Below are 27,153 nucleotides of genomic sequence, written 5' to 3' on the forward strand. Positions count from 1 at the left end.
AAAATGCAACTGGAGAGAGAAAGAATGTGTAGCCTGTTAGCTCAACTGGCTATAAAAACATTTCAGATCAAAGTCATTTCTGCTGCACTGTTGGATTTTCTTTCCTTGGGTTACATCTTAGTGTTGTGATCACTTGTATTCCTGGCTTCGTAGCGTTATTGTGTCGGAAAATTGACAAAGGAAGCTCTCAATTGAATCTGAGTGAGTCATTCAGCTCTTGAAAAAAAGAACTGCCCACTGCTTTGTCTTATTGGTGTTCATCTTTTCACGGTGTTTAAATATGATCACAGTTATATATATGACGTTTATAGAGCATTTATGTAGTTTATTTAAGCCTAAACAGAGACAAATCCTCCATTCTTCTTCTATATCTTTTTCACCGCAAGAGCTCTCTTCAGGAGTAAAATGCTTAACGAATGACATCACTTTTTTCAAGATTTTGTCAAATCTTAACAGCCAATAATGACGAGAAACTCACGTTTCCTTTCCATTTTCCTTTTATTACCCTTGAGTGTTGCTCTCGGTGTTTTACCTGCACATGATGTTGCGTAGTTTCTCCAGGTTGGCAGGAGTAAAGTACCAGTAGTTTCTATCACAGCGCTGGACGTCCTTTTCAATGCGGTGCAGATTCAGTGTATACAGGTCCAAAAGTTCTTGCTGAAATAGATGAAATGATACTTATGTTTAAAACATAGTTACGGTCATTTGAGTTTATTTAATGTAAATTAATTTCATATCATATTGTCATACAGAGAAAGGACTCCCAGTTGACACTTGAGAGGTCACTTGGTTCTTTGTGTTTTCAGATGCAGCCAGAGAGTCAAAGGGAGGGTAAAGGCTCTCCATCTCCGGCTCCGACAGGTTGGACTCTGTGCCCTCTGGACTGAGCTTTCTTTGTTCCTCCTTCTGCCTGAGCTCTACGTGAGGGGGCGAGTTCTCAGAGGAAGACGAGGTTTCACAATGTCCTTTCCTGCTCCAAGGCACCATGGAAACTTTGGCTTTGGGGATCTCCTCCATTTCTATGGCTGAGGGAGACTCATCTGACTCAGTCATGATGTGAGGCTCATCTTTCTGAGTGGCACTGTAGGCTTCTCTTGCTTTCACCACTCTGGTGTCTGCTGAGAGAGTGAGATTTTCCACTTCAGGAGCCCCGGGACCTTTGAATATTTTCTCTTTCCCTCCTGTCACTAAAACCTCTTTACTCGTCTTTGATTCGTCCACTTCCTCCATCTTTTCCACATTCGCTTCTTCGGGTTTCAATGCTTTTGCCGCTTCTAGTGTCTCTAAAGATTGGTTACCTTTAATGTTCCTATCGAGGCTTTTATCTTCAAGCTTTGTCCCCGCTGCTTTAACAGCTTGTGACTCCTCGATATTATCTTTCATTTCAGGCTTTAAACTCGTCTTTTTCGTGTCTATTTTATCACCTGTTTCTGCAGCATGTTTTGAAGTTTTGGTCACATCGGAGGCTTTCTCTTTCTCCACCCTTTTGTCCTTCACTTCACCTTGCACCTGGCCGTCCTTTTCCAATGACTGACCTTCGCTCTCTCCTCCTGCAGGCTTGACAGAGCTCTGTGATGCCTGAGGGACAGCTGCAGGTCTCGGGGTTGTATCTTGTGCAGCGCTGTCCTCTGTGCTGAAGGAGCCGTCCGACAGGCCAGAGGTGATGGAGAAGTTGCGAGAGGAAGGATGTCCAGAGTCAGGAGAGCTCGTCCCGTTCTGCAGAGCTCCGTTGGGCAGCTTAGGCACCTGTTTGGTTTCTCCATTCTTGGGCTCCATCTCAATCTGGTCCACCTCCTCTACAGACTCAAACACCTGAAAGAACAAGCCAAAGGGAAGCAGGCTACTCCAGGGGAAGGGTTGGGAGGATGTAAAGAACTAGCAGGAGAGAAGGTAGCAGTGAGGAGTTTTGGTTCAAAATGCTGAGATCAAACGGACAGAGCGACAGAAATGGATGATAGAAATGCAACATTATCTTCACCATCTTTAAAAGACCAAAAGACTAATTTGACATCCAAATATTGCTGAGTTTGTGATACCTGTGTGCTGCTGCTGGAATCACTCTGCAGGCGAGCCAAACTCTGCCTGTCTGAGCTCTGGGAGGACTGTGATCGGAGAATAAAAGGCATGTGTGGGAAAAAGAGTATAAAAAAAGCACAATTCAAGCTCCAAAGTGTAAAATTGGCATTAATGTTTAATTCTCCATCTTCTCTGTCATTGTACCTGGATGAATTACTAGTTTTGGTCACAACATACACTGGTCTACACCGAAGGTTACTGTGTTTTTCCTTTGAGTCTGCATGTGTACGCGTTGCTGTTTTACCTCATTGCTCACAGTTGAATCGTGATGCTTAATCTTCTGACTGTAACTGTCCATGCTTGCACCTGAGGAGCACTTCGCCAAAGCCGCAGCGTGCTGCTCCTTCTCTCGCTGGCGGACAATCTCCTCACAGCTGAGCCACTCCCCCATGGTCTGCTGGTAGCACACTCTGACCTGATCATCCACCTGCATGAAAAAGTAAAGGATGAAGGATCAGTGTTTAGGTGGAAAAGGCTTCTGGTTCAAAACCATAAGCATAGAAACTACAAACCTCCTTTCTCTCAGCCTCTGACATACCAAACTGGTAATGACCCAGCAGGAAAGGCCACACCTCTTTCCTCAGTGATGGCTCCACACCACCAAAGTACACCAGGCGCAGCAGCTCCTGCTCCTTGTAGGCCTAAAGAAACAAGACAGGCAGTTGATTAACTGCATATGTAAATAGTTCATCACTGCTTCAAAACCACACAGGTCACAGGCTGCTGGTGCTGAAATAGTTACTTCAGTGTCAACTGGTTTATTAAGAACAATCCAGTTTGCAGTGCTTGGCTAATAAACTATTCTTTTATTTTTAATTCAGACTCTCTTTGACTCCAGCAAATATAACAATGTTAAAAATAAGTTTGAGATTTATAGAGCCATTAGTCGCCTGTCATGCACACTGTCGAGAGACTAATAGTGTGAACCACTTTTTAGGAGAGGATTGATATTAATATGAAGACTGACTGAGTGATGGGGGATGCTGCTTGTGTGTGTGAACAGAAAAAAGGTAATATTAAGTTTGTGTTGCAGTAAGGGGATGTCAGAGGTGCTTACTGTGCAGTCTTTGAGGAAAGTCTGCCACACGTCTGCGGTGAGGCCTCCGGAGGCGGCACAGGGCACGTCGGGCGCCACAATGGTGTGATTTACGAGAGCTGAGAGGTGCGTACGCACTGTAGAAAGGTGACGGCAGTATGCCAGCCCTGGTTGACAATGCAGTTTGTTATTGAAGAAGCTAAAGCAGGCCATAAAATATGTTTTCAAATTGAATGTGAAGGGATTTTTCAGGGTATACACTACGGCTCAGTCACAGTAGAGTAAAAATAGGACGGCAACCTCGCTGTGATGAGGAACAATCAGTGGTTGACCGGTGAACGCATTTCGTTTCTTTGCTGTTAGTGACCGGCTGCAAAGACTTGCGGCGATGCCCAGAGGTTGAGCTTGCAGCTTTTAATTGCAAAGTGATTGCACAGGTCACCGCGTAGGAGGCAAGCTGTGTCCTAACAATCGTAGACTGATTCAGTGAGTAGTTTTCTCATATGAATTTGTGATTTCTGCTGATTTATGAGTGAAGGTCATTACGCACCGAGTGCGATGCAAAAAAGCGACATGAAATTCAGAATTGTAAGATCCAAACCTGTTGTGTAATGTATAGACATACCGAACACAAAATTCGCCCACAAAAGATGTGAAAAAATTGAAGTCAACATCGTCATGCAACCATCTTTTTCCCTAGTGTGACTGCAGCATTAAGCATTTACATACAGCCATAAAATGCCCTGGAGATGATCTGATACTTCATGTTGTCACATAGCAGCTTCAGAGGAGTCCTGCAGAAAGACACAACCCACATTAGTATGCAGAGAAAACACAGACAGCTATACACTATCATTAGACCAATTATTAAGTGCAGGTAATTCATATTCTCTCGAATATATGATAATCCTCTATCTAATGTAGAGTTCATTACTGTGTCGGGGCTGACCTTTTATAAAATGATAAACTGTTATGCTGCCATATAGAACAAATTAGCCAGCAGCCTGTCTTCTTTCCACAGCTCTCTACCATTTTATCTGCACAGCTTATCACCAATTCTCCCAACACGTTCTCATTTCACTGAGGTAAATGTCACACAATTGTCTTCTGGGTAATTGCTGGGTTCTTGTATCTTGCTTCCATCCCCAGTTTCCTCTGTATTGCAGAGGTTGTCAGGTGCGTCAGGTGAATCGCAGCAGCCTTCAGGAGCTTCACAGTTCCCCGGTCGTAACACAGCTCTGTCTATCTTGGGGCGTGTTTTATCTCTCACCTCTCATGGTTGCACCCCTTGGGTGTCGCCGCTTCAGAGAAGCTCCCCTGAGAGCAGGAGGAACACGAGGACTTCCTGAGAGTGGGATGCCACATCTTAGCTCCCGGATCCATCAGATCTGGAGGAGTCACTGCAGCATGCACACAAACACGTGCCATCATAATCCCTTTAGAGCAGCATACTGCTGAGGCTTTCGAGAACAGTTATATTTGCACTTTGCAATATTTTTGCTGAAACACAATTATGCTGATCACTAGTGACCTGCTTATGCTCGATTCCTGTAAGAGCAAAGAAAAGGCGCACAAACAGAAGCATTTACGATACTATGATAATCGTGAGGAATGAAGCCATCGTGTTTGATTACATTAATATAGGGAGGAAGTTCAATTAAGCAAGCGCCTTTCTCAATTCGGTTGCCATGTTTGATTAGTTGTCCACTGTTCGCCTGATTAAAGGCTATTGTGTCGTGGTGCAGTAAAAGAGGTGTGAAGCATTGTGGCTTTATTGACACGGCACACCAATAAACATTTCCTGAGGCACAGGACAGGGCAGGAGGATATTAGACGCAAGGAATTAAAGCAAGGCAAAGCTGACAGATGGACAGACGAGCCAAAGTGTGACAGTGTTACAGCTGCTTCCTGTGAGTGAGGGGGATTCTTCAGGACAGCTGCAGGACTGCCTGGGTACGACCAGGGGCCCTGCTTTGGTAGGGCACTTTCCAATCGGTTGGAAGGACAGGGATGAAGTCAGACGGGGAGGATGAGTTACAGTCACTGTAACAAACAATCGGCAACATTTTTATCAAAATGCAAAGGCAGGGAGAAGCCCCTGGGCCCTGCTTATGTCTGATGACTCACCAAACTCTGACTGACTGTTTGGAAAGAGGATTCGGAAGACATAGTCCGTGGCCTCGTCCTCCTCCTTATCGGAGACCGAGTCTGAGGATCCAGATCCCTGAGGAACCCTCTTTCGTAGCTTAGGAAACACCTTTCCCTGCAACAAGAAAAATAACTAATGGCAATGACAAATATGCTGAACCGCTAAAGCCCAGAAAAGCCACCCCTGTGAAGATGAACCTGTTTAGTGTCTGTATGATTAAGCCTATTAATAGTGGCTGAACATGCGTGGGTGGTTCTCTTTCTTCAGTTCAGTTAAAGAAACATTAACAAAGCCATTCAAGGTCTAAGCAGACACTAATCCACACTCCTTCACCAGTATCTCTCCACACAATGCTTTAAAGAGGCTGTGCATCCATTTCTTTCACATCCAGATGTCTTTTCTTTATTGATTTATTGATCAGAGGAGACTGAAGCACACCCTAGCTCTTTTGTGTGGAAGAACACTAGAATAAATGATGCGTGCTGTGGGAGAGCCCTCCGTGCTGACCTTTCCCCTCTGCAACCAGAGTGGAGGATCAAGCTGGCCGTGGGGAAGGAGGCCATTCTCAAGGCAGGAGAGGAACTGGAGCAAATGACCTCCTTTAGGGAAGCGAAGTGGAGGTCTTTGGATCCCGTCTTGACTGACCAGCACTGCCGTCCCCCCACTGTCCACTACAAGGTAAACAGCAGATGTAACAGATCAACAGTAATAACCTGCAAACCCAGAGTTACAGTAGTGATACAATTTCACCCACCTTGCTGATGACAATGCAAATAAACTATCTCCTCTAGAGGGATTGTCATGGCATAGTCCCAGTAAACGCTGAAAAATATGGAGACAAAATGCTGTGACCCAGACTAGTCTAACCACAATACTAGATAACAGCGACACACAAACCCATTGTAAATATTTATGTAAATCCATTATTTTACAGCTGCCAGAAAAAAGTAGTTGGAACAATCAATTCATTTGGAGAGAGAAAACACCTCACAGGTATGACATGATTTACGAGTTCGACAGGTGTCTTTTACAGTGTCTCAGTCAATAAACCATCTGCTGGATGCCGGTGTGTGAATATCAGCCTCATCAGATCAGCACCATTTATTCAGTGAGCCCTTGAGCAGCGCACAAACACACTGCATTATTCAGTAACAGCCAAGTGTTAGACAAACAACGCAGCGGAGAAGAAATAATGTGCTGCTTACACGTCTGTGTGGAGGCAATTTACATGCTAAGATCAATCAATCAAATCTTTTTTTTAAATATATAAGTAACAAGTTTTAATACACATGAAGAACAAATAAACATGAAGTCATTGAAAGTTATCCTCTTCACACGAGAAAAGAAACCAAACCAAATGTTGAACATTTCCTGTTTGAAAAGGAGTATTAATTCCTACCCAGCTCATCTTATATATCTGTTCACAATCTAATACAGATATATGCTATAAATAAATATGCATGTCTAATACACAGATTCATGTTATTTTAATATATATGTTTTTATAAACAGATCTATAATTATTTAACTACACCTATACAAAATTATTGCTTTTTTATAATAGTTACTATAGTTAAAATAATTATAATGACATATTAAAGCATGTGTTACTATAGAAGTTGGTATTATAAAAAGTATTTCCAACATTTTACATAATGATTTTTACAGATAGGTAAATTTGCACCTGCGTTCATACTCCAAGTCTCCCACAGAGCCGTTCATGAGCTGATTGGGCGTCCACTTTAGTGTCATGAGTTCAGCAGTCTGGTGCAGAGACAGGTAACCTGGAATAGCCTCCATATCGTCCCTCTGAAAGAGCCACAGGGATTCAACTGAGGTTATGTTTGTAGGTAATAATAAATAAATGTAATAAATAATGCAAATTTTATCCACAGTTTACCCTGATAACACATAAAAGCAAAGCATTTATTAGTTTTGTGTGAAAAAGACAAAAAAAAAGAAGGAAGGGAAGATGTGTGCATTCACATTATATCACAGTGATGTGAGAAAAAAATCTGCTAGAGCGCTTTGATGACAACATAATATGTAGAGCAGCTTTTATCCAGGACGTCAATGTAACAGGATATACGTCAGGTTTTAAAGACTTCATCTCACAGCTATATAAATGCTGAAGTGAACAGAGACGGTTACCGGTTGTACGAGCACGTTGTTCTTGCCAAACAGTAGTGTCGCCCTGTTGTTCTGATGCAGCGACTCCACATATTCACGAGCTGATGGTGAGGGGGAGGGGCGCTCATCCATGCTGCTGCTGGAGTGCCGCTTCTGGATCTAGACACACACACACACACACACACACACACACACACACACACACACACACACACACACACACACACACACACACACACACACACACACACACACACACACACACACACAAAATATATAAAATCAGATCAAAAACTCATGACTTACATTTATTCATTCATGTGCACCAATGCAGTTTCAGTCGTTCCCGATGTCAAAAACCAGTCTGATTTTGCTTGGAGCACATAGGACAGGCCAAGTTGACCTGGTTCGCTCTTAACTTGGCAACTAAATAAATGTGATTGTCTGCAATACACTCTGTTCTTTCTCCTGGGACACACTGAGCTCCACTCATTGCAGCAATCTTAGCGAGGCCTCCAGACAGATAAACAGCATCTCAGAAGGGGACGGAACTGATAGTCTGCCGAAGCTAATATCAGCTCATATCTCAGCATAAATGGACACTATACATGTGCAGAGAAAAAACAAAAGAAGCCTGAAACTAACTCTGCTTTCACATCTGCTGAAAAATACAGCTTTTATTGTTTTGGATATGTTTACTTTAGAAATTTGCAGCAGAAAATGTAGTTTGACAGGAACAAATGATCATGAAATCTAAGTAAAATTTACATTTATGTTCTTTGGGAGCTGTAAAAGAAATACACAAGTGCAGACGCTTATAGATGGAGTGGAAATGGAAAGAGTTCATGAAAATACGTTCCTTGGATTGACAATAGAGGATAAAAACACCTGGAAATCTCATACATGACATATACATAACAAAGGCTCAAGAAGCATTTCAGTACTGAGTGAACTGGACCACAAACCACTCCATGTTCTCTACTCTCCACTGGTTTTAGCATGTTTGAATTACTGTGCAGAGGTCTGGAGCTATACTTATCAATACTGCAAAAAAAAGGCCATACAGATAATCCATAATACTGATTATAGAGATCATTTAAACCCACTATTCCCAAAATCAAATAAATTTATGAATTTCACTGATCTGAGTCATCGCAATAAACAGCCTAACTCCCTGACAATATTTTGTCTGGTTTCTTTAGGGGGCACCACAGCAGCTCACCTGCCTCCATCTCCCCCTATCCCTAACATCCTCCTCTGTCAGATGATCCCTCTATATGTCCTCCTTCACTCCATCCATAAATCTTCTGTTTTCCTCCTGCCTGGAAGCTTGATATTCAACTTCTGTTTGTCCACCATTCCTCCTCTGCACATGTAAACACCATCTCAGCCTTGCTCTCAACTTTGTCTTTAAGCTGCTCAATCTGCTCACCCCTCTGATGTTCTCATGACCAGGATGGATCTCAACATCTTCAGCTCTACCACCTACAGCTCAGCCCCCTGACTTTGTCAGTGCTATCGTCTGAAAACCATACTTTTGTCACAAATCACTCCTGATACTCGTCTCCATCCACTCCACCTCTGTCCACTGTCTTCTTCACCTGTCTGGTCCATTGTCAGTTGCTTTGGATGGTTGTCCCTGGATATTTAAACTCATCCACCTTCACTGTCTCACTTACACACGCCTCTACTGACATTCATTGTTCTTCTCTCCAGAGCATACCTCCACCTTTCCAAGCTCTCTTCCACCTGAACCCTACTCTCACCATGGATCACAATGTCATCTGTAAACATCATAGTCCACAGAGACTCAACAAATGACAAACAACAAATAACACTTACACACAGCGCGGGCCTCTTAGTAGGAGAATCCTGCCTGCAGAGGCCACCGTGGATACGATGTCGTTGTACTAACTCGTCAGCAGACGGGTCTGTCCAGAAGTGGTCAGCTGTCTTCATCTTTGTGTATTCCAATGCACAAGGTCCAACTGTTGAACAGTTTTGTTAAGCAACAATCTCTATGAAAATCAATCATTAAACACATTGTGTAATAAATAAAAGACAGAAGAGTGACTTCATGCATGTCCAATCATCCAGGTAAGGAAATCCCAGAAAGCTGATCCTGTTGATACGATTAACAGACTCAAGTTGCTGGGAAAGACTGAACTGAATTTATTAATCTATTTATTAATCTATCACTGGAAAGTATGAAGGTCCTTGCAATCCCTCAATACAAGCCTTCTTGTCTAGAGTGTGTATATTGTCTCGGACCTGTCAAGCAAAAATCAACTGAAAAAAAGTAATAAAACAAAAATAAAATGGCAGAAACATTTTTTTTTTTGCTGCTGTCCTGTCTTGTTATTCAGTTCAAGGCCCCTTGGATTGATACTTGGACTCTCTTGGTTGGGGATAAGGGGACAAGCATGCAAGCATATTGATAGAGACAGGGAGCACGTCTGCCTCCAGTGAAAACAATTTTCACTGTTCACTGGTGGGAAACAACTGCGGGACTATGCCTGTGTTGCTGCACAGCAGATGTCAACAGGTTAACGTCTCAGCAGTTTAGCATTTGGTCACGAGGACAAGTTGACAGAATATAAAGAGCAAAGAACAGTTTCCTTGCTTGGACAATGAGTAAATATAAGAAATGGTCTTGTAAAAAAGGGCAGGATAACATAACATCCTTGTTCTGCCTACTTTTCCCTAGGTCATAATTTTAAATCTTCATGTAAATGATGTTAAACCACCACTGTTGGTATAATTACCCAACAGAGATGCGAGGATGGGTCCATCTACAGGGTCCATGAGAACAGCCTCTTTTTCGTAGTATTTACTGAAAGACAAATATGAAAGGGGAATTATGCGGGAAGACAGAAATCTTGTAACTCATTTGGACAAGATGCTGTTTCCCATCTCAAATTACCTGCTGTTCTCCACCAGGTAGAGGACAATCTTGTCTAGCACCTTCTCAAAAAGAGCCGTCCGTATCCACAGGTTCTTGACTACAGGCGGGCTGAGGCTGGGCAGTCGGGGCATCTTGCGAATGCTGTCTTGACTTTGCAAGCTTTGACTTCGTCTGCAGAAGGGAAAGAGTTATAATTTTAGGAAGTAGACGTGTTTTTAAAACTCCTGAAGCAAAACCCCATCTGCATAAAACAAATACAGTGGCATAAGTAACTCATGAATAAAAATGCCTATAAACATGAATTATTTAGAAGCTTTTCATCATAAAAATAAACCCCAGCCCTTCAGAGAGACAGTCATTTGTTTTCAGTGCTTTCGCTGGAACAACAAACAGGCTTTGGTGCAAGCTTTGAAGTCTGCTGTGATGTGTGATATGAGCTGTGATGTGTGCGTCTCGCACTTTGTCTCAATGATCTGCTCGAGCTCCTGGGCCTTCCTGCACAGCTCCTCAGCTGGGGGAAAGCTTTTCCCCACCTTGGTGAAGAGTGCCGCGATCTTGTTGCTACGTAGAAAGCCTGCCGCTCGCCGCTTCAGCCCATGAAGGACACACGCCTCCACTGCAGCTGTGTGTACAAAAGCACGATGCCATTATTAGGGCACACTGATTAATAAGGTATGTCAGAAAAGCATAACAACACAGGACACGTGAATCCATCATAACAACAAAATCATCAAACCCCACAGAGAGACGGGCAAAATGTAAAGCAGAAAATGCTTCTGTGGCACAAAATTTTAAGTTTAATGTTATTTTTTTTATTATGTTAGCAAAACTCATTTGACTTTAAATAGCAGAAAATATTATTTTAGCATTTTTAAATCAGCCGGGACAGTAAAAATATAAAAAGAAAGCTCACATGTTAAGTTGTTTTACATACTTTGCTATTTACACGTCACATGGACGCACAGGCAGATTATGATGGATGGGCAGCATACTCTGCACCTAAAGCTTTCACATAAGAGTAACTTTACCTACAGCTGCATTAAATATTACCACAACTTTGATCGGCAATGACTAATGCAATTTTGACATCACCCAGAAATGTGTTTGGTAACACAAAATATTATCTTATGGGTAGCTTTTATCATTCATTCTCATTCAGCCTAGCAGTTAGCTGACAAATAATGTGGCTTGTTGCGCAGTTAATTGCACTAACAGTACCTTCAACACCTTAAATTTGGGATCCAAATTTGGTGTGAAATTGTTCTTTTGCATGTTACTTGGCAAACAATTAGCAGGCATCTGAGGATCCCCCTTGTTAATTAAGTTTGTGTTAGCTGAAATATCGTCACTGGCCATTTATTTTTATACCTGGCTAGTTGATTGGACATTTATGATGTGAATCTCCCGATTCGCCACATCTCAAATGTGCACTATGCTACTGAGATGTGGGGACTGTGGAGGCCATTTGAGTCCAACTCATTGTCTTATTTAAGCAACCATTTTCAGGTGATTCGAGCTTTGTCTTCTTGCTGGGAGCAGCCATTAAATGATGGGCACACTTTGGTCATAAAGGGATGGACATGGTCAGAAACAATCCTCTGTGGTGATTAAACAACGCTTGGCTGATACTAAGGAAGCCAAAAGTGTGCCGAGAAAATATATCCCCCACACCTTCACAGCACCACTAGCCTGAACCATTGATACAAGGCAGGATGGATCCATGTCTCCACGTTGTTCATACCACTTTCTGCCCCTACCATCCGGATGCCACAGCAGGAATAGCGACTCATGAGACCATCAACCTTATTAATCTTCTTTCAATCACCTTTCTTGTGATGGTCAATCTGAATTTCAGCAGGTCATCTCGACTATGATGACTACATGGCTAAATGCACTGAGCTACTGCCATGTGATTGGTTCTCTGTTCTGTTTTAGTTTTACATATCGAAAGAGAAAACCAAGATGACCGTTCTAAAGCTCAAGTTTCTAAGCTGTACTCCACAACATAGAAGTTACTTTAATAAGTTAATACTGTGTATTTGTATAGTCTACATGTATGTACGTTCAGTGCATTTACACTGTAGAGATCTAGCATCTGTCATGTGACCTGTTTGTTTTCTTATTTGATGAATGACCATTTGCTAAACTGTTTTCCTGGTTACAATACACTATTAAATATGCCAAACCATCAGATAATCTTCCAGTTTACCCAGTAAGCGGCCCACAAGTTAAAGGCATGTGGACACACTTGCACAGTCACTTGACCGTGGCAAAGAATAAGACACCCCCCGTTCCCTTTCAGGTCTACGTGGCAGCGCCTGGAGCTGTGTTGACATTTGAGTCCTCTTTCAGGACTAATCCCGTAGCTCTGTTCACATGGGTTCAGGGGGAAGGCTGGGGTTGCCATGGCAACTCACGAGAGAGCGAGATGAGCAGAGGGAGGGAGGGCCAGCGCCGAATCATCGGCATCATGATCGTTGTCTTTCTACCATCTTCACCCCACTAAACACTGTCACTCTTTCCTTCACCCCACCCCTTTTTTATGGACTTTCTCTGTCACTGTTAAAATCTGGTTTACAAGATTTTACTCCAGCACAGCCATTAAAAGGCTCAGTTTTCCCCACCCTGAACATTTTTTGCTAATTATCCCTCACATCTTTCTAAGGGCAACATGCTGAATGTCATGACTATATTAAAAGGCCTCCAAATATACTTCATGCCCTTTACCCTTTCACCATTTCAGCTAAGTCGTCTCCGATGCCAAAGCTGAAAGCAATAAAGCTTTAAACCTCTACACTTTTGTGGAAGCTTATGTCACAATCTCTGCAGCATCACTTAAATTAAATCCTCTGCAATTACAACCAACATCTGTTGCAGAAGTACTCATAGTTTTAGAAAAAGGGAAACCTGTTACTCACTTTTTTCAATACAGGAATTTCAACTTCTTTAGTGAAGTGAATAGTTTTATCTGAACTATTTAATGCAATTACAATCACAAAAATCATGTAGTGTGAAGAAAATGAGCATCACATGCATGGATTCAGTCCCTAATGGTGAAAACAGCTAATACAGAAAATTGCCTCTAATCATCCTGTATCTGTGGCAACTGAGTGCATTAGGAGACTCTTGGCAGTGACACAGCTGAACAACACTTCGTCCAAGGCATTTGTGTTGTGGATCTCAGCAAATGAACGGGAGAGAGAGTCTGTGGGAATGAGTCAGCACGAGGTTCTAAAAAGTTATTAGCAGCCCAATTTCAGTAAGATTTGAGTTTTAAAACAGAGTTGCTAGTGAAATATTTAGAATGTGTTTGTTTTCCCCTTTATTTCTGTCACATAAATAATATCACACCACGAATGCTCGTATTAAACATCTCCAATAATGACGTAACCCCTGTTAACTTCAGCCTCCTCCTCTCTGCTCACTTTTAGGCATTTTCTTTCTACTGTGCGTGTATCCCTGATGTGGAAATCGTAGACACCTAACTCTGGCTGTAAGCTGAAAAAGAATACCCACCTGCTGATCTAACCTTCTTTTTCAGAATAGGAGTCAGTCAGAGAACAACTTTTTGGACAGTGAATGAACCGAGAAGGGTGCATTAACGGTAAACATAAGACATATGAGCATTATTTTGAACTGTCAATCATGCAAAGCTAGTCTTAGGGTCCAAGGATAATCTTTTATGTGATACTGCTGGCCTGACTGCTTATTACACTGTGCTTCTTTAAAACTGTATGGCAACAAAACAGTGTATGTGCGCTCAAAATACTTCCACTACCAACAGCAAAAGTGGAGGACACTTGTTGACAATCTTACTTTAGCTTCAGGAAGTATTTAACATGCTAACTGGTGCCTGTAGAGTCTGAGATGTAGCTCTTGGGTTTCTCTGATTACACAGCCTGACTTTGGGGGAATACCTGCTGAGAGGCCACTCCTGGGAAGATGTCTGTTTTGAATATTTTCCACTTGTGAATAATATTTCTTACTGTAGTATGATAGACTTCAAATTGTTTGGAAATAGATGAGAACCAACAGTTGTTCCTCATAAAACTGCCAAGCCCTTTGATTTTATAGAGGTGCTCACATTTGCTGATGATCATTTATTTTAATGGTACAGTGTTCAAAAGCATTTTATCTTTATTATGACATTTTTTTTTTAAAAATTCAAGTGAACAGCTTTTGCATTCCCTCTGCACTAACAGCATTTTAGCCTCTGCCTGGGCAGCTCATCACACTAGCTTGGGCTTTGGAACTTAATTGCTCCCCAGAGTTTTTTCTCCCATCTTCCACGCACTCTCACTCTCTGTATAGACCACATCTGAAAGACATGTAGTAGCAGGAGCCCCTACCCCCCAAAAAAACAACAACCCAGAGATGAGAGGGTCATCCTGCTGCTGAATTGCCACTGGTACTGGTATGACAGCAGTAGATGAAAGATGTACCTCAGACAGAACAGCAGCTATTAAATCAGGCTATTAGATGATCCAACAGATAATGTCCACAGTGCAGGCTGAGACCGTTGAAATGAAACATGAAAGCACCACCGGATACACATAAAAGGCACAACCCTGCCCCCCACAACACAACACAACACAACACTGAGAGGTATTAAAGAAGTCTTTTAGCTGCACTGTAACAAAAATCTGAGCTCTGTGACAAATTATTTTCATAACCCTCCTGCAGAAAAATAAAACTACAAAAAAGAGATTTGGGGTAAGCTGATTACTGGATAGGAAGGATGTCCAACATTATTCACTTATGGTTGTTAAATAGGTTCAAGCTGTGCTGCAAATTCTTTTCCTACTATGATAATAACCCAAACAGGCTCTACACGGACATTATGAGGGAGTGAGCTTACATAAGAACCCAAAAAGGAAACAACATTGATTTCTAAATCAGCTTATTTTTGATTTCACATACCTCTAAATGAATTTCTTCAAACAATGACACTAAGAGGTAAGTCACTGTTTCTGCAGCGTCTAATTTACTTTTCCTTCTTTGATATTAGTCTGATCCAATTAGTCTGAGTAATGCAAGTGCGCAATTACAAGCCTATAGACAACACCAGTTTCTCTTTATTATCACTGGTACACCTCCTTGCACATTTTTTATACAGTAGTAGAATGATATCATTTACGCCACAGGCCTTTTTTTTAATGGGATATTTTGCTTATTTAATATTTTTCCCTACTTAATTCTCTTCCCTAGTCTGAGTATTTACAGCCTCTGGGCATGTAAAATGAAGCCAGTGTGGGTGTGCCGCGTGCAGTTCCTCTAGTGGCCACACGAGGCATGCGCTAAAGTGGAAAAAAGTCAAGTCAAAGAAGTCAAAGTCAAGAATCCAATGTGAAAAAGCTTATCTTTAAATCAACAAAAGGATGTTTTTGTCTCTATAGATAGTTTTCTCCTTCACCTCTGTTAACTAGAGTCACTGAACTGGACTTCTCTGCTACATTTGTGCTGTTGGTGCTTTTGAAGCATTTTCAGTTAAATTATCTGACAAGTAATATGGCACAGACTTTTTGCTCCAGTTTTGGTGATTCAAATTTTAGTCTTTTGTTAGTCTCATCACTAATTAATTTCTCTATGTCGCAGTCGTACAGTTCATGGATGCAGCTTGCTACCCAGATTTGCTGATGACACCACCTTCTTTTCCAAATATGGCCACTGCTGGTTTATAAAACAAAAACAAACCATAACCATGGCCAAAATGCCAATGCTTGAGTCCAATGGGTGATGTCACGCTGGTGATGTCCATCTTTTAAATACAGTCTATGGTATTAACAGCTCTGTCTATCCCTTTGTTAGTTGTTATTCTGTCACATGCCTTATTTTCTGCCAGTGTTCAGCTTTATTCATGGTTTGATTCCCGGAGCTTCAGAGTAACTTTTTAATTTTTTATTTTTTTTACTTAACCTGTGTGTTTTGTGACATTTAAAAAAAACCCCATAAATACGCATAACTTGCTTTGTCCTGGCCTAACCAATCATCCCAAGAGTCAGAGTTTAGGTTCTAATCTGAACACCATTAGAAATTATTTATTTCCCATTAATAATGATGGTCTGTGTTACGCCATGCCTTTTCCCCCCCAACAGTCTTTGTCTTTGCACACAGCTAGTAAAAATATCACCTTTTCTGCAAGCTGAGAGTCATTTTATTCACACTTAAATCCACAAATATATCTTGTTATTGATTACAGCTCCGGTCTGAGCCAGACATCCGATGAGCGTGACCACCTGCATGTGGGCAGTGTGTTTCTCGCACTAATCATACTGCAATCCAGAAGTGTGATTTGGAGGCAAGAACAAAAACACTTGGTAAAGGACTGAACTTTAAATATCTCTTATTTGTACTGAACAATAAATATACTCTTGTGCTAAAAGTGTGTCACTGCCTGCTGTTAATGCAGTAGGCATTGACACACTCATCCACCATCCACCATCTCTCCTTGTGGAAAAACTAATTCTATAACACAGACCAATGGATAATTTCTTTGTAACAACCAAATTTTCTTTGAATGTACTGAACATCTCACTGTTATCAATAACTCTACATGAGAATATTGATTAATCTAATATTAATTAAAGAAATTAAATTCAGTTAGTGGCGTTGGAATGAGTGTAAATAGAATAGAATAATCCTTTAATTGTCTTAGAACAGAAGCACTCAAAATCTTTACATATTTACATCATGGACAATAGTTACCAAAACAATACTGTACAGTTATTAAAATTAAAGTACAGATAAGTGGCAAACCCAGGTTGTTGTGTGCAAACAGAGCAGGATACTGAAAGATGTTTGAATAGTAAGAATATTTAGAATAACTTGAAAAGTACAGGTTGTGTATTGTACCTGTGCATTAAAAGTAGACATGTAACTTCCAATAAATTAGTACCGTATTTCCCGGACTACAAAGCGCACCTAAATATTAGCCGCACAAGCTAAAATCAGGGGAAAATCCTGTTTTGTACATACATTAGCCGCACCTGACCAAAAGCCGCAGGTGTTTCAATGTTGACTTATCATATGTAAGAGAATATGCACAAAGGGAATTGTCAGGAAAGAGATGGCTGTTTGGAGACATCACTTTTATTAATATTTTGAAAAACAAGTTATGGGTACATATTTGCACATGTAGTACATAACAGTAGCCTACAGCACACCAGAAAAATAGATTCGGCCTACCTTTTAGGCTCAGGTGCAGTGACACAGCTTTAACAAGAAGAAAAGTCAGTCATTCACCATCTTTCTCTTCTTCCTGCGCTCTAAAACCACCAAAGTCCTCTTCTCCAGTGTCGGATACAAACAGGCTCATGATGGCTTCGTCATCCACTCTTCTTCTCTCCTTCGTTGTCACTTTCAAAACCAAAGAAATCCTCGTTGTCAGTGTCAGAGTCGAACACCCTCAGAAGGGCCGTGGCGGTGTCCTCCTCTCCATCATGCAGCAGTCCAGCCCTTCAAAATCCGTTGGTGATCGTGGATGTTTTCACACTTTTCCACGCTGTCAGAATCCACCGGTGGAGTTGGGCATAACTTGCTTTTTGGGCATAACTTGCAAGTTTATCGCCGCTCATCATCCACGACTCCCGCTGAACGCGTAGCGCTACTTTGAAGTTTGTTTTTCGCGCTACTTCGTACGGCACTACGTTGCCTGGCGGACGGACATGTGACTAACATACCACTCTTGAACCCCGATCCTTCCGCCAGGCAACGTAGTGCCGTACAACAGCGGAACACACAAAACAAATCGTCTTACGATATGACAAAAATCACGGACAAATATATAAATTGAGAAACGTAATGTGCAAGTTATAACAGTAGCAGTTGTTTGGTTGAAAAAAAGCAGAAAAAAGCAAAAAAAAAGCAAAAAGCAAAAAAGCAGAAAAAAGTGCAATGAAGTGGCTTAATGGTTAAGAGAAGTATCACTGCGATTGCTTTGTTTTTAATTTTGTCCTGTAATCAATAAATGACTTGTGAGATATAAGCAAGTATGATTTGTGTGAAGTAATTTTGAGCAAGGCATCATGTATAATTGATAATATTTTAATGGTTGAAATTAATCATGAGTTTTAGGCCACTTTTAAGAGAAACGTAAGATCAGGTTGTATAGTTCGACATTCAGAGCGAAAGATAAACAAGAGAAAGAGTTCTGAGTAACTTGACTGAAATAAGCTGACATTAAGCCGTTCCAGCATTACAGAATTACTTGGAGAGCAAAAGCTTCACAATTTGTTTGATTACTCACCACAAAAGGACACAATATGGCTGCTGTCTTCGTGGACAAATTTCCTGGTGACAGCTTCTTCCATAATCTGCTTCACCTGTCAATGACATGGCAGATGTTGGGTGACTCATTCAATAATATACCACAACAGGCAAAATTTGGTGGCACAGGAAGATAAATAGATATTTCAAATCTAATGTAATTTTGTGCATAAAAATGAGCTCAGTGATGAACTGGGGTTTGAAATTAAGGTGGGAGGGACACTGAAGAAGGAAGAATGCATGTTAAGTTGGTGGATGAGTCACCAGCTCTCATCTCAAACTACTGGGAAATGAAGGAGATATATTTGGGTGTGGAAGGAGAAAAGGGAAGGGATGGGAGTTCATCACAGACCCTTGTTTCTTACTTTTCACATCCAAATAAATCAAAGCCCAACTTGTTTTTTAAATAAGGATAGAGAGGGTCAGACATCAGAAATGGCTATTATTCAGGTTTTGTCATCTCTGGGATCTGTCCCTCTCTCTGATCACATGCCAACAGCTACAGTTAGAGCCATAAGATTTTGGACAATGACACATTTTTATAGTTGTGAACCACCACAGTGGAACTAAAAAACCAAACAAATCAATCAACAGACTGATGTGCAGACTTTCAGCTTTTAATCGAGGAGTTTAACAAAAGCATTGCATTAACTGCTTAAGAATAGCAACATGTTCTACACATACATGTTATCAAGGGAAATATGGATGAAAAGTGATTGGACATTTGTCTGACACCTGGTTTCATGACCAAGTGAGGCCTGTTGCCTCGTTATTCCACAATGCATTTAGTAGACAGATGACCCCGGGTTGACTAAACTTGCAATTGGTAGCTGTTCACTGGAACTCTCAATATGAGGTCCAAATGAGGGAGGCCATCATCAGGCTGTAACTACTGGTTACACTCAGGAAGAAGTAGGCCAGATTAGACTTTGTCAGAAAACATCTAAACCAGCCTGCACAGTTCAGAACAAATATTTGGTCAGATGAAATCAGGATGAATCAACTCATGATCTGACACCACATTATCTGTCAAACATGGTGGAGGCTTCGGCACGCACTGTATGTTTTCCAGTCGAAGCAGGTCACTACTGTTTATTGAACATGTGACTGCTGATAGAAGCAGTCTATAAAGATGAATTCAGAAGTGTACAGGGCTATACCCTCTGCTCAGATCAGACAAATGCTGCAGAAATGAACAGACAACACTGCGCAGTGCAAATAAAGAGCAGCCAAAAGCAGACTGCAAAAGCAACCCAAGGTTTTCTCAAGGGAAATAAAATATTCTTTAATGGCCAAATCAGTCACCTGTTTCAGTCAAACAGAACATGATTGCCAAAGGCCAGAAAAACCCACAAACAAGCAACAACTGCAGTAGGTGGTTGCAGAAAAGGTATAACATAACAGTTAAAGGGAGGAAACAGAATTTGGTGATGTCCCTGTCTTTCTAGACTTCAGGTAGTCTTTGACTGCAAAGGATTTTCATCCGATTATTAAAATAATCCTCGTATTTAAAATGATGTTAGCTTGTTTAATTACTTTTGATCTTCTGAAAGTGGGGAACTGTGGGTAAAAATAGTTGTAATTCCAAACCATTTACTGCTAAGATTTTTGTTAAAGCTAAAAATCTGCATATCGATCACATAAAGATTGTATCCACTGTGGAGGTGCACAGAGGCAAAACTACAAAAAAAAAGGTAAGTAGTCGGATAATATAAGGCACTAACTGTATAGCCAATAGTTAAGATGACTGGGTGTATCAGCTGCTCTGGTGGCTATGGAGACATCCTACTGTGTGGGCACTGGTCTGCAATATGCATGGAAAGTATCAAGCCCTGGACACGGCCACACAGATAGCTGTAATTTCCTGTTGAAATGAGTCTGTCCACAATGACCATATTGCACTGCCAGGTTCACCCACTACACACAAAGACATTGACTTACGGACACACACACACACACACACACACACACACACACACACACACACACACACACACACACACACACACACACACACACACACACACACACACCTTCTCCAGCACATTAACTCTATATTTCGGTGGCATGGGCAAATATTTTCTCTGTGTGGCACTTCTGCAACTGTAAGGCAATGAAATTTACAGCGGGATCATAATATTTTCCACCAGATAAAGTTCTATCTTCAGATTGGATTTTCCACTATGGCACAATTAAATTGATTAATAATTTCATTACTAGTTTACTCACTATACATAAATGGATTATGCCACCTGTATTTTGATCTCACATTTACTGTAAGAAAACAGAGATAATTAAATCACTTCAGGTCATCCATTTGGCATTCAGATCTTTATTTAAGCAAACATGAGCTGTTAAAATATGAAGGCACACAGTACTTAAAGGCTGGCTATTATCTAACTATTACTACTGGCTATGAGGAATTTAAGTACTGCTGTTAATCAAGATGACAGTAATTTTAGCTACCTTACTGTTGATATTTATTCTAAGCATAGCATCTGACGTTTATGTTTATTGTTCATTTATAAAATGCTAATCTAGTTCTCAAACAAATGAGGTGAAAAGTGTTAACCTCTCACTTAAATTTGATTTTAAGTGAGAGGTTAACTATAATAACTGAAAAGTACTTTTTATACTTGAATAAAGTTACTCAGACATTTGGCAGTACTGGTAAGTTTATATAGTGATGTTTAATACTGTGCAAAAATCTTGAGTCACCCACCACGTCTTTATATTTTGCTTGGAAAAGGCTTTCCACAAGATTCAGGAGTATGTTTATGGGAATTTTTGACTATTCTTCTAGAAGCTGCAGGCAAGAACTATCCCAAGTATTTCATTTGTAATGACCATGAAGAATACAATATGGATGTTGTGGCAAATAGTCTCAATGAATTCTTTGTAACTGCTGGACCAAATTTAGCAAGAACAATCACTCATCCTGGGAAAGCACAGGAAAAACCCGATACACTGATTGACAGAAATCCATATTCTATGTTTCTCACAGCCGTTGATGAAAATGAAGTTCTTGAAATTGTCAAAAAAATGTAAAAATCACAAATCTTTGGATTGTAATGATATTGATATGATAGTGGTTAAAAGAGTCATTGAGGCTATTATAAAACCATTTACATACATCTGTAATTTATCATTTCAAACTGGTCGATTTCCAGACAGAATGAAAAGAGCAAAAGTTATACCTCTATACAAATCTGGAAACAAACACCATTTCACAAACTACAGGCCTGTCTCTTTACTACCTCAATTCTCAAAAGTTCTTGAAAAACTGTTTAAAAACAGACTGGAAAAATTTATAGATAAACATAAACTACTCACTGAGAGTCAGTACGGATTCAGATCAAGCAGATCAACATCATCGGCACTATTAGATTCAATAGAATACATCACAAATTCCATAGACAAAAAGCAATATGTGGCTGGGTTATTCATAGACTTGACAAAGGCATTTGACACTATAGATCATGATATATTAATAAGAAAACTGGAACGTTATGGTGTCAGAGGGGTAGTTTTAGATTGGGTCCGGAGTTATTTAAGTGACAGAAAGCAGTTTGTGAAAATAAATGGTGGTTGCTCCTTATGTATGGACATTGCTTGTGGTGTACCCCAAGGGTCAGTTTTGGGTCCAAAATTCTTCAACTTGTACATTAACGACATCTGTAAAGTGTCCAAAGTATTAAAAATGGTTCTCTTTGCTGACGATACAAACATTTTTTGCTCTGGTGATGATCTGCAGAATTTATTGGAGGATATGACTAATGAAATAAGTAAAGTGAAGTTCTGGCTTGATAAAAACAAATTATCATTAAATTTGAATAAATCTAAACTGATGTTATTTGGAAATAGTAGTTTAAATACAAATGCAAAGATTCAAATAAAAGGTGTTGATATTGAAAGAGTCAGTGAAAATAAATTTCTGGGGGTAATAATAGATGAAAAACTTAACTGGAGAGCTCACGTAAGATATATTCATTCCAAAGTATTACGAAGCATTGCAGTACTAAACAAGGCAAAACAGGTATTCGACAGAACATCACTTCATATTCTCTACTGTTCACTGGTTTCACCATACTTAAGCTATTGTGCAGAGGTCTGGGGCAATAACTATAAAACCACATTACATTCACTTTTTACTCTTCAAAAGAAAGCAATTCGAATCATCCACAATGCAGGTTATAGGGAACATACAAACTCACTATTTTTGCAGTCTGAAATATTGAAAATTGACGATATAGTGAAATTCCAAACAGCACAAATTCTATTCAAAGCAAAAAATAAAGAACTGCCAGGTAATATTCAGAGTATGTTTTTTTTTGAAAGAAGGAAGTTATAATTTAAGGGGTTTTTGTAACTTCAAAACAATGAAGGTACGTACTACAAGAAAAGGCTTTTGTGTTTCTGTTCATGGAGTGAAACTATGGAACAAACTGAATATGGAATTAAAGCAATGTCCAAACATAAAACTGTTCAAAAAGAGTTATAAAAATATTATCTTCTCGATCTATAAAGAAAAGGAAAATATTTAAATTAAGTGAATGTCTCTATTTAAAAACAAACAAACAAAAAATTCATGATGTGATATTATAGTATATAGTATATCAGAAATCTGTTCACTATTTTTATTACAAATTATATCAGTAAGGAAGCTGACTAAATATTCACTGATAATTTATGGCAAAGGGGTGGGATTAAATAAGTGTATACTTCTTCCCACTCCCTTTCAACATGTAAATTAATCAGAATGGTTTTTTGTATGTAATTTGTATAGTATTTTTTTTCTCTCTTATTTCTTTTCTAAATGTACTTGTATATTGTTCACATGTTGAAATAAATTACCAATCAATCAATCAATCAAGCACAATGACCAAGCACAATGCAATTATTCAGATCATGTGGTGAACTCAAACACTGATGTTGGACAAGAAGGCCTAACTCGTAATCTCTGCTTTAATTCATCCCAGAGGTGTTCTTTTGGGTTGGACTCTGTGCAGGCCAGTCAAGTTCTTCCACACCAAGCTCCCTTATACATGTCTTTGTGGACCTTGCTTTGTGCACATGTGCAGTCGTGTTGGAACATCCCCAAAACCGTTCCCACAAAGTTCCACAAACATGAAATTGTCCAAAAATGTCTTGGTATGCTGAAACATTACGAGTTCCTTTAACTAGAACTAAAGGACTGAGCCAAACTCCTGAAAAACAACCCATAATCCCACTCTGCATTGTGCTTGGTGATGCAAGGCTCAGATGCAGCTGCTTGGTCATGCAAACCCATTCCATGAAGCTCTCTACACACTTCTCTTGAGCTAATCGGAAGGCCACATGAAGTTTGGAGGTCTGTAGCGATTGACTCTGCAGAAAGCTGGCAACCCCTGGGCACTATGCACCTCAGCATCCACTGACCCCGCTCTGTGATGTTACGTGGCCTTCTACTTCATGGCTGAGTTGCTGTCATTCCCAGTCACTGTCACTTTGTTATAATACCACTAACAGTTGACTGTGGAATATTTAGTAGCGAGGACTGGACTTGTTGCAGAGGTGGCATCCTATCACAATACCATGTTGGAATTCACTGACCTCCTGAGAGCGTCCCATTCTTTCACAAATGTTTGTAGAAGCAGTCTGCATGCCTAGGTGTTTGATTCTATACACCTGTGGCCATGGAAGTGATTTGAACAGCTGAATTCAATGATTTGGATGGGTGAGTGAATACTTTTGGCAATATAGAGTACAACACTGCATTTCCTACCCCTATTTTTAAGACGGAGACTACAGGCACGAAAATGTAACAGATGCACAAACACTGCTAAGAAAATCTGCCAACTGAGCTCTCACTGTTTATGCAAGATGACAAATTAAATCCACAAATCTTTTTTTTTTCTAAATACTTGGACGACAAATGAACCCAGAAGCCTGGAATAAAAAAAAAAGCAAAACAACTCACTAATTAGACAGCAGTCATTACTCAAACTTGGACTGTTCGCATCAGTAGCATTGTTTTCTTTAGCATCAACAGAAATGATTCACACTGCCGACACGCCAGAGAAAGTGGCAGTCACTGTGATGCACACCAGCTCCGTTAATGATTATATAAAAGCCTGCGTTCACGCAAACACACACACAAACGCTTAAAACACAGAGGGCTTTTATATGCACCAATTTTTTTTCTCAGTGCATCTGACACACAGAAAACTGACTGCTAACTTGAGGAAGCACCCTCCTCATCTCTCTCGTCTGGGCTACAGATCAGGCCTCTGAGGAATTTATATGGTAAAACGTCTAAGCACAGACAACCTACAGGTTTCTATGGAGACGTCACGAGTCTCACAGTGGATCACTTCCGCCAAAAGGACGCGCAAACATTCATTCATCTCTGAAATAAGAGGCTGAATGCGGCTCTCCGACAGCCACTATTAATATCTAGATGCGCCGTGCTGTCGTCATCTTGTTACTCTGGCATCAATAAAGCAGAAATACCACCCAGACTTTACTTTTTAAAGCAACCATATGTGCTACAATATCACCCAAGAAACAATATATTCTCACTGAGATTTAAGAAAAAACTGAAAATTTAGAGAAAAAAATGATTCATTTCATCAGCAAAGCACGATGAGTCTGCTTGAAGGCAACAGCATGAGTGATAAAGGATCTTTTGAGTATTCCAATTAACTCCTCCAAGAGCAGAGAAAGGAAATAAGAGGGAGAGAGAAAGCTCCTTGCATTAAAATCTCCATCCTACATTATTCATAATCACTAAGTCTAATGCTGAATGAAGGGAGCGCACAATGAAAAAAATAATTACTGTTATTCATGTTAATCTACGGCACATGGAGCTGCAGTTCTCTTATAAAGAGGTCCAGCTGAATCACGATTCCATTATGTGAATTACAGCTTAATACCGAATGAAAAGAGTGATCAGCTGTAAAAATGGCAGCGAATGTGATGCCACCATAAAGGTCAATATAACCAAAAGACAGCCCAAAACAGTTCCAAGGTACTCTAACCACAGGGTGGCTTTTCTAAAACGTCTTTCTGATGACGGCACCTTTACGAGGACGCTGTGGGATTTTGAAGCGCTGATTGTACAGTGTCAATATTCAGCCTTGACATGAAATAATTTTACACGACGTATCATTCGAGGTCGAGACAGGACAGCTTTAGAGGAAGCAGGGCCCTCCATTCACATAACATGGTCCAGTTTGTGCAGATTTGCCTCAACTGCCATACTAAACAGCATGAAGTACTGTAGTTCAGTTTGATTATAAGCAGTGTAGCAGCAGTGCACCTCAGCAAAGCCAGGTAATCCTATCCTATCGATTTAAAAGTGTCACTAGGGCTACTTTCAAAAAAAGAAAGGAAGATTTGGGATGTTGTGCAAAATGTAAATAAAAACAGAATGCACATTTCCAAATGTCATGAACTGACATTTTTTTCACAGAAGAACATGGAAAACATCAAATCTTTAAACTGAGACATTTTACTATTTCATATGTAATATTTGCTCATTTTGAATTGTTGTCTCTCTCCGGGTACTCCGGCCTCCTCCCACAATCCAAACACAGGCAGTTAATGGGGTTAGGTGAACTGGTGATTCAAAATTGCCCATAGGTGTGAATGTGAGTTGACTGGTTTTTTGTTTCTCTGTGTTAGCCCTGCGACAGACTGACAACCTGTCCAGGATGTAAACCACCTCTCGCCCTATGGCCGCTGGGACAGCCGCCAGCCTCCCCGTGACTCTGAATTGGCTAAACAGAAGAAAATGGATGGATGGATGTTGTCCCATTCTTGAATGACATAGCATTCTAACTGCTCAGCTGTCCTGGGCCTTCTTTGTTATATTTTTCCTTTCATGATGCATCAAATGTCTTCAAGTGGTTAAAGGTCAGGATTGTATGGAGTGCAGGAAGCAATGCTGCTGTAACAGCTGCTATGTGTGGTTTAGCATTGTCTCGGTGAAATGTGGATGGCCTTGCCTGGAAAAAAAAAAAAGTCATCTGGATGGAGGCATATATTCCTTTAATAAGTCACTTTTATACACCTTTCAGCATTGATGGTGCATTTTCCAGCTATGCAAACTGCCAATTTCAGAAGCGCTAATGCACCCACATACCATCAGAGACGCAGGCTTTTGAACTGAGAGCTGAAAATAAATCGGATGGTCCATAAAGATTTTTACATTTTGACTTCTCTGACCACAGAAGAGTTTTCCAGTTTGCCTTAGTCTGTTTTTTATGAGCTTTGTCCCAGAGAAGATGGCAGCATTATTATGGATTATGCTTATATACGACTTCTTCTTTGCGTCACAGAGCTGTAACCTGCATTTGTGGATGGCACGGTGAACTGTGCTCACAGACAGTGATTTCTGTAAGTGTTCCTGAGCCCCTGCAGTGACTTCCACAACAGAAATGTTCTGTTGTGGTGGTTAATGTGGTGCTGCCAGACAGCCAGAAAATCACGTGCATCCAATATTGCTTTTCATCATTGTCCCTTGCACACAGAGAGTTCTCCAGATTTTCCGATCTGTTGATGATTTTATGTATCGTATACGATGGGATATAAAGAGTCTTCACAATGTTA

At 40.4% G+C, this 27,153-nt stretch overlaps 1 protein-coding gene across 4 annotated transcripts in view; it reads right to left on the minus strand.

Annotated features, from left to right (window-relative positions):
• Positions 1 to 27,153, minus strand: part of sgsm1a (small G protein signaling modulator 1a) — a 37,987-nt gene that overhangs the window by 6,064 nt on the left and 4,770 nt on the right. Inside the window, exons 3-21 of one of the 4 annotated variants that reach the window (XM_026186846.1) lie at positions 18,542 to 18,617; positions 10,756 to 10,918; positions 10,315 to 10,467; positions 10,157 to 10,224; positions 9,234 to 9,379; positions 7,413 to 7,550; positions 6,946 to 7,070; positions 6,016 to 6,083; positions 5,769 to 5,932; positions 5,240 to 5,375; positions 5,012 to 5,155; positions 4,383 to 4,512; positions 3,842 to 3,906; positions 3,134 to 3,279; positions 2,589 to 2,717; positions 2,321 to 2,503; positions 2,037 to 2,102; positions 751 to 1,812; positions 533 to 657 (exon numbers count right to left, since the gene is read on the minus strand). In XM_026186846.1, coding sequence (XP_026042631.1) covers positions 533 to 657; positions 751 to 1,812; positions 2,037 to 2,102; positions 2,321 to 2,503; positions 2,589 to 2,717; positions 3,134 to 3,279; positions 3,842 to 3,906; positions 4,383 to 4,512; positions 5,012 to 5,155; positions 5,240 to 5,375; positions 5,769 to 5,932; positions 6,016 to 6,083; positions 6,946 to 7,070; positions 7,413 to 7,550; positions 9,234 to 9,379; positions 10,157 to 10,224; positions 10,315 to 10,467; positions 10,756 to 10,918; positions 18,542 to 18,617 — 3,287 coding nt within the window. Of the gene's footprint in view, positions 1 to 532; positions 658 to 750; positions 1,876 to 2,036; positions 2,103 to 2,320; positions 2,504 to 2,588; positions 2,718 to 3,133; positions 3,280 to 3,841; positions 3,907 to 4,382; positions 4,513 to 5,011; positions 5,156 to 5,239; positions 5,376 to 5,768; positions 5,933 to 6,015; positions 6,084 to 6,945; positions 7,071 to 7,412; positions 7,551 to 9,233; positions 9,380 to 10,156; positions 10,225 to 10,314; positions 10,468 to 10,755; positions 10,919 to 18,541; positions 18,618 to 27,153 lie in introns of all 4 variants that reach the window. The other 3 variants (XM_026186845.1, XM_026186848.1, XM_026186847.1) reach the window with 3 other exon arrangements.

The sequence above is a fragment of the Astatotilapia calliptera genome, chromosome 12 (genome assembly GCF_900246225.1).
Source record: "Astatotilapia calliptera chromosome 12, fAstCal1.2, whole genome shotgun sequence".
Taxonomy (NCBI): domain Eukaryota; kingdom Metazoa; phylum Chordata; class Actinopteri; order Cichliformes; family Cichlidae; genus Astatotilapia; species Astatotilapia calliptera.